The 8,897-nt window shown below is 36.6% G+C and overlaps 1 protein-coding gene across 1 annotated transcript; it reads right to left on the bottom strand.

Moving 5' to 3' along the window:
• Positions 1-8,207, bottom strand: LOC121862182. The gene has a single exon (XM_042360258.1). The coding sequence runs from the start codon at positions 7,914-7,916 to the stop codon at positions 6,660-6,662; it is 1,257 nt and encodes a 418-aa protein (XP_042216192.1). The 5' UTR covers positions 7,917-8,207; the 3' UTR covers positions 1-6,659.
• Between the last annotated feature and the right edge of the window lie 690 nt (positions 8,208-8,897).

The following is an 8,897-nucleotide window of genomic DNA, read 5'->3' on the forward strand; positions in this document are numbered from 1 at the left end:
TTTTTGTTTACTGATTTATTCAAGTACAATATATACATTAGAGCCATCATCACCCCTGCCATGGGGAACAAAGCGATGCTTAAACTCCAACAACTGTTTCTTTACAAGTACTGTAGGGTGTTACCATAATTTTAATGTCTATTTTTTTAAGGTCCATGATTACCATAAATCTTTAATTTAAATTCCAACGAATGTTAAAAACTGAATATAAATATATGCTGACTATAATTGGATTTTCACGAATATATATTCATTTTATTATGATGAAGAGATCCATTATACCTGTACATAAATGGCCTAAACCAATGGTATAGCTGCCTGGTTAAGACTAAATAAACATTAAACCAAATCATGAACTCGTATAATGTACACAATATACAGTACAGTGTACTTTTAAAGACTACATTCACATGCCAAACTAAAAAAAAAGTGAAGGAAAATCATAAAGTAAGAAAACACTAACTCATTTATAGCCACAGTTCCCTCCATTCCATCACAATCACCATTTTACAAACGTGTGGCATTTTTTTAATATACTGTATATATAATCATGAACCTTAGAACCATGAGTTCCTGGTGGGTACAAATTGCTATTCTCTTACATATCACAGTCGGACTAGGCCTATATCAGCCTCCCCAAACACAGGCTCATCTGAGGTCCTTACACACATTAAATGGTCAATACAGTAATACAGATTCTAATTTAAGTTTATAACTGTAATTCCTTTATGCCACTCAGAATTTCCTTTAAGTAAAAGGATCAAATCTGACAGTAGAGAATCTCACTTAAGTTTTGTAGACTTATGGTACATTCCTTTAAACCACTCAGATGTTCCTTTAAGCTAGTTTAGGCTCATACATGCTAATTTAACTTTTAAGAACAGTACACAGAAACTTTTACAACCTTCAGAAGTCACCTTTGGATGTTGGCTTACTACCCAAGGAATCACACTCCAGTTAGCATTGTAGCTGCTTCTATGGTTTATGTTCCATTAATTCTACAGTGGTTCTTGGAAGCTATAGTATATGGAGGCTCTTTATAAGTTCTACTTGCCTCTTGGTAAGCCATGAAGGCTTCTAGAAGCTACACAATGAGTTAGATCTTGTTCAAATGAGTTTGTCTCATGTAGTGCAACAGTACATACCAAAGACACGGTCCTGTTTAGCTGAAGTTTGTCTCCTATAATGTACCAGTACATTACAGACACAAGGTCTTGTTTAGCTGAAGTTTGCCCCATAAAGTGCACTAATACATTACAGACTTGGTTTTTTGTTCAGCTGAAGTTAGCCTCATAAAGGGCACTGATATACTGTACAGTATTACAGGCTCATGGTTTCGTTCAGCTGAAATTTGCCTCGTGTAGTGCACCAGTACGTTAGTGAGACTCAAGGACAACACAAATAATTTACAACAACATAGAACAACAAGTATGTACTGTAATGGGTAAATGAGGCCTTAAACCCTCTAGCTTACCATCTTACTCATAGTTATGTGACACATGAATGAGAATTATGGTTTAAATCTGAAGTTGGTACTTGGATGAACAAAAGAAAACCACTGTAAAAGGATATTGGTTATATACTCCATTGAAAAGAATTGTATGAATTGTAGCTGTCGTGGCAATAACTTAAAAAAAAGAGGCTAATTTGAACAACAATCCAGATTTAGATTAGTTCTGGATACAGTAATTCACAAATTCCTGGGTTTACACATAAATCAAAACAATCCTTCACCTTTACCCCTATAATTATAAAGTATAATATGTTATTTTTTCATGTCATGGCATGTTTTATCAGCTAACAAGAGATACTCAGTTTCAAATGTCTGAAAACTGAATCTAAACTCCCTTTAAAGTCCACATTTTAAAGAACCAGGTTCTGAAGATCCTTATACATATTCAAATGACAAGCTGGAGCTGATGATCCACGCTTTGATAACCCAAATCTGATTCTGAATTTTTGATGGAAGCAAACTTGTAGTTTTGTCACTTCAGTGCACTAAATAAAATGATGAAGGATTTAAAGCATAAAACATTGCAATATCATAAATAAAATATAGTTTTAATTCACACAACACAACCAGCAGTAATAGATACCATAGACGTCACTGTTTGCCTGTCTTATGCATGTGACAATAAGCGTATACAGGTACAGCATTTAATACATATAATACTCATAGTTTCATAGATACAACCAATGCCAGTAACTTAGCTGGGATATATCAAATAAGTTATAAACAGGGTCTTCATATAACCAGGGTTTTTATTCAGAACTGACTGCTGGCCACACTGATTGAGCCAACTGACATATGGGTCACATCAGATTGTTTCTCTTGTAAAGTCTTCATGTATCTGACAACAGAATAAATATTAACTCAATCTTAATTTATCTCTGAACACAACTGTATTCTAATTCTTCTCAACACAGTAAATCAATGTACAGTCTCTCCTCGACTTACGACATATGTGACTTACGACAACCCGGACTTTAGATGGTCATTGTTGTTATATTATATTAAAATATTTTACAATATTTTTGAATTCTAGACGTTTGGTCGTAATGTCTAACGATGCCTTACGACAACTTCGGGTGTCACGCTGCCGCGTGTGTACAGCATCCACGTCGTATCCCGCTCAGTTTGTGTATTAAAAAGGTAAAAGTTTTACAATTATTACCTGTACTATGTATTATTTTCGTCGGTTTGACTTACGACTCGATCGACTTATGACCTGATAGTCGGAACGGAACCTCATCGTAAGTGGAGGAAACACTGTAGTTCATCCTGTATGTTTGATGATCTATCTTACTGCACACTGCATAAGTCATGGACCTCTTCATCCCTGGCCTCTTCAAATCCTCTCTGGGTCTTCTACAGTACTTAAACACTTAGTTAAAACCCTGAACAAAATAACTAGTCGTCTTAATGTTTCTGTTTAGAGATACAAAACTAAAATTAAATACAGTACTGTAGTTTTATCTCTAGTAAATTTATATCATATTTCCATCAACAAAAAAAGGAATCTTTCACTGTTCTTAAAACATAAAAATATCATATGTTGAAAAAAGGGTTTAACTGACAAAAGTTTAAATAATCCGTTAACCTTTAGGATTCACAATTTTCTCCTATTACTGTACTGTATAAAGAAAAAAATGTAAACATAAAATTTGTATCCTTGATATATAAATGAAACTCCAGTACCTGTAGTACAAATTAATAAAGAGAAAGGGTACACTAGATAATGTACGTAGATATGCTGAGGTCATGTTGTGAAGGGGAACACCATACCAGAACCCATTTAGTAAGGTAGATAAAAGAAATAAATGCTAGTGAAGGGGGAGGAGTACCTGTTGATCTTGATTCTGGTTCTGTGTCTTAGTGAGAATAGGCTTGTAAGAAAGAGAAACATTATCATTCAACTGTATACACTTAATGGTAAAATATATCACCAGTACATATAATATCATGTACCTGCACTACTTTTAACTCCTACATATTAAGGACTGTCTTTTCTGAAAGTAATCAACTCAGTGCACAGTTGCAGGTCAGAGGTCCCAGGTCCTAAAGGATACCATTAATCTTAAAGGATTCAACCCTAAAAGTTAGATTAAGTTCGGTTAGACTCCAGCCTCTTAGAACTGGGCCTACTTAACCCACAACCAAGGCAACAAGTGAGGAAAAAATAATGGGAAACAATCCATAGGTCTTCATAAAGTCTGGTACATTTCATCAACCTTCTGCATCAGGACAACTTGGGCTACAGAAATGATGCCCAAAATACTTGCAGGCAACTTCCCCCCAAAATAATATTTTTTTCAGACCCCCCCAAAATGTCTGTTATGATCATTTTAAGAAATAAGCTTTGATGTATTTTTGTTTTCCAAATTTTCCTTTAAAACAAACAAAAATTTCTTTAAAAAACATAAATTTTCCTACAATGTACATAATTGTGTCTTATTCATCTCAGAAGGAAGAATAACACTGATAATTATCAAGTGTAAATAGTTATGCTACAAAACAACAGGTTGCTGGTAATAGTGTAAATAGTTTTCTCATAAAGGGAAGGATGTGTGTAGTGATGAAAGCCATATTGTTGAATGATGCTTTAAATGTTCTGCAGCCTTTCATATTCAGATCTACAATAAGATAAAAATATAATTACCTGTACACAAAATCTGTACTGTACAAGTAATTATATTTTCTGATATTATTTTAAATCCTCCTGAACTATTGTCAACAATACAGATTTCATTGCTTCCTTGAGTCATCAATTTATACAGACAGTAAAAATTAAAACCTCCACAAGGAACACCCACTGTACATTGTAATTGTTCTCGATAATCTGGTTGGCCGCCTGATAATACCGTGCAAACTTTAAATCAATACTGTATACAGTACAGTACACTCATTGGTATACCCTCAGGTTTAACTTACACAGTTCCTGAATACCTACAAGACACATGTAATAAAGAAAATAAAGATATTGACAAAAACATAAGCATAATTACCTGGTGTTTGGACTTAATCTTTTAAACCAAACTATGCAGGCATCCAGTATTTTTTGCATTATATTTGTTTTTTTTCTTTTTGTAAAAAAATAAAACTTGCATCTATTGGCAAAAGAATTCCATCATTGTGGTTGATAATCTAATTCAAACACAACTAGTTATCTCTATGCTACAATATTTCTCTAGATAAATTTATCTGGGAGGTGCACCATACCTAAGCCTCCAAAAAAGAACCAAATTAATCCTTATTCTTAGCTTAATACAAGACAATGTGTTCACTGGCTGAATGTTCCCCTGTTCAGTTCTTACAGACCCTAAATAGCCAAGCCGTTAAGATGGGGCATAACCCCAATAGCCCTTTATACCCCAATCCTAATGGCTAGGTCAGGTTAAATTAGGTGCAGCCTATCAAGAATAAGGGTTTATATGACCTATAATCCACTTGGAGTACAGTACTGTACAGTACTCCAGTCTATCACAGGTGGAGCAACACTGCTCTTGAGCCCCCACTGTGACGTGAAACACTTGACAACACAATACTGAACCAACTTCTGCTATAAATATTCCTATAAACAATCCAAATTCTTGTCTACCATTTTTCAAACAATTAATTAAAGTATAATTAAAGTGTTGATTCCGAAGGTAATGTACTGTTGTAAGTACAAATTTCTGACAATAATACTGTATCCAATTCTGTGTGAATTAATGTGATAAAGTAGGTCATCAAAACCACACCTATGGAAAAATGTCATTATTCCACGAAGTTCAAAGTTCTCAATAATTATGTCTTCATAAGGAAATTAAATACACCAAAGCAACCATTTACATTTTGTATCAATATATATATATATATATATATATATATATATATATATATATATATATATATATATATATATATATATATATATATATATATATATATATATATATATATATATATATATATATATATTTATTTATATATATATATATAAAGTGAACTTTCAACGTGGGTGTGTGTGCACAGAACTGTCTCAACATTAAATACCTGTATACCGATTATTGTACAATAGAGTACAGTATTGTAGTTACTGAGGCTGACGATGGAAGATCAAATGGTTAACACAATCTCACTAAACATAATATGATAATTATAAAAAAAAATTCTCATAAATTGCCGTGGATCCAGTCAAGATTAACTACCCAGCTTCATCATCTTGCATAAATATCTATTCCAAATGAGTTTTCAGAAAGATTATGCTAGAGTACATGGAGGAAAGACACCATTGTTAATTATCTATACTGCAGACAAAACATGTGTGTTGACTGGTCACTTGGGCTCACACCTAATAGACCCCAGTCTTAATGGGCCCCAATCCTGATGGTTAGATTAGGTTAGTTTGGGGACTCAATACTGGGACCTACAGGACTTGGGCCCATTTGACTAGCAACCAACCACATGTGTACAACACTCACCAGTGTATCCATGAAGAGAAAACAATTCTGACTATGAGTCAGACACACATAGAGTTGAAATTATACTAAAACTGACAAAGGCTGGCTACTGTTAGTTCACAATAATATAAATAAGGCTGCCTGCCTATTTCTGGACCAAAGATCAAGAGGAATATTTGGCCTTACACAAACACACATAAGTAATAATTATGAGACTGAAAACTACAACATCCAACATTATCAATAGTTCTATGGTTATTATTAATATTTTCTGACTAAGTCTAGATTGTCTTATTTCCACAAGGTGGAGACGAGTGAAGCAGCACAAGGGATAACACTTCTACACAAGATCAAAAGAAAGTTTTACATAGTTCCTGTGAGTACTAATATGCCTGAAAGATTCTAACTTACACTCTTCCCTCAATGTGAAAGATACCAGTATGCTTAAGACAACATCATATATAATTTACAGCAAGCTTATAATACTGAAAATTGTCAAGTGATATTCTTTTGCAATAAATACTGATGACAGTATACAGGACTCCCGGAACCTGCAGATGACAGAGTGAATATATATGATGAAAAATGATCCTCGGAGTCACTCCCACTGTCATCTGCCTTACGTTGTTCACTCAACCGGGTGTTGCTGCTATTATGCAGAAGTGGGGGATGAGTTGTGGTAGACTCAGACATTATATGTGTTGTATACAACCAACTCAGTGCCTGGCAGGTAGATGGAATACCAACAAAAGAGAACAACATAATAACACGAGTCCTGGCAGTGCCGCTGTGGTTGTATCACTTGCGCTCACCTGCTGGGCTGTGGGCAGCTGGTTCTCACTTTCTGTCGTAGCTAAGGAGTCAGATTGAGGCTTTTTATCATCTAAGGTTGAACCTCCATCAGTTGTTGGTGTTGTGGTAGTTGTGGTTGTGGTCGTGGTGGAGTGAACAAGAATTTGTGAGGTTAAAAATTCTCCTTCAATCTCAGTATTGTCTGAGAGGTAAAAAGGCCTCGAGAAATTAGCTCGTAGTTCAGCCAAATAAGTGTGGATATGAAGGCCAGTGATGGTGCGTGAGCGACGTACTTCATCTTCATACACGGCTGTCAACTTGGCTAAGTATGGGGCTTCATACTTATGCATTACAGCAATTAAGTCCACATTGATGCCAGCACCAGGTGGCAACTTAAACTTCACCAGCTGCTGCACCATGTGAGCCAGTTCATTCTCAATGCCCCAGGTGATTTCCTTCACATTCCCTGAAGGATCCATGACAGTAGTTTCCAGGCCAGTAATAGTTCCCCTAACACGACCCCAGTAAACAATCTCCCTGGCGGTATAGTCCAGCGTTTCGCTTATCTCCTGTTCCTCTACCCCCGGGTTGGTTAATGTTGTATTGGACACAACTTCTTCTGAAGTGGTGGTCTGACTGTGCTCCTCATCCCTCACCACGTGATCCACTTTATAACTCTTGGGTTCGTCCTCAGTCAAAATGGTGGCACTGGTCTGTTCCTGGTACTTGCCATCCTTCAGTAGATAAGCACGGCGCTTTTTAGAGTCGACGTAGCCAGGAGAGACATCACCTTCATCAGACTTGGCGATGGCCAGCAACATTGTTGAGGTGGTGATTCCATGAAGAGGAATAGCTCTGAGACGATCCCACTCCTTGGGCACCACTCTGGCTGAGTCATTGATGGACACTAGCACCTCATATTCAAGCTTCTCAAACACTTGATTAATAAATGGAATGTGGCACTTGCCATCCTTCACGGCTCCAGATATCCAGTTGGCACTATGTCGTGCCCGGCACCACAGAGGTCCATCCTCAGTGATGGTGAGGGCATTGGAAGGCGGAGTTTGGCCAGACTCCAGGTCCACCCACTCCAGGGTGGAAGATGTCAGGGTTCGGGAATGCTTGTCCGTGATCTTGGCCATCTCTACACAGAAGCAACATCCCACCAGGGCCGCCACCATCACAATCACACACCCTGTAAGATAATGTCCAAGTCAGTCCAATATAAATGCAGTATTGTACATATAAACCGGGAGACACCGGATAATTACAGCCTGAATAACCAAAAAATCCATAATTTAGATCCTGATTTTCATTTTTTTCCTGATCAAGGGAAGGAAGCACACAACCCTTCATAATGTTTTCCCTAAAACTATGCTCTTATAACCAACTACTCATACTACTACCACTACCATTATTACTTTTGCCATCATTACTGTATTACTATTATTTTTGTTATTACAACTACAGTGCTGAAATCCTAAACATACTACTACAGTACTACATTTACTACTACTACAACAAATAATATATCTAATAATAATTCTAAGAACACATTCCTTCCTATACGTCCCCCTCCCCTCACCCCCTCATAAGAGAGCAAGATGTAGTGAAAGTTGAGTTGATACCCCCCCCCCTCCTGAAACACCTACGACCATCTGACCATACCCACACCCCATCTGAAACACCTATGACCACACCCATGCCTACTGATCACTCATATGGTGATAAAACACACATACTTCCATCTGGCCACGCCCACGACTCGACATGGTTTTGATTTCAGGCGTGGCGCTGAACATATATGAGAGAGAGAGAGAGAGAGAGAGAGAGAGAGAGAGAGAGAGAGAGAGAGAGACTTTTATTGACAGTGGCGGAACAGTTGGTTGGCCTCATAGGTTCCAGGCGCCTTATGTTGTGAATGTGTCTTGTCTGGAAACCATTTTAAGAATTTTCTCTCATAAGAACGATTACATTTATATTTGTATTTGTTTTAAATGTATTCTGAGGGGAAACAAGTTATTTTTTATTTGTTTATTTGTTGTAGGATGAATGCTGGGAATAATAATAATTTCTTTAGCCATACAGATGAGTTTTCTTTCCTCTCTCACCTGTAACACTCAGCATATAAACATAGCAATACACCTTTAAAACATTCGCTT

This window comes from Homarus americanus, unplaced genomic scaffold (assembly GCF_018991925.1).
Source record: "Homarus americanus isolate GMGI-L3 unplaced genomic scaffold, GMGI_Hamer_2.0 scaffold25013, whole genome shotgun sequence".
NCBI lineage: Eukaryota > Metazoa > Arthropoda > Malacostraca > Decapoda > Nephropidae > Homarus > Homarus americanus.

Bases quoted from the DNA above. Each gene is read 5' to 3' on its own strand.
- LOC121862182 (XM_042360258.1), bottom strand. From the start codon at position 7,916: ATGGTGGCGGCCCTGGTGGGATGTTGCTTCTGTGTAGAGATGGCCAAG.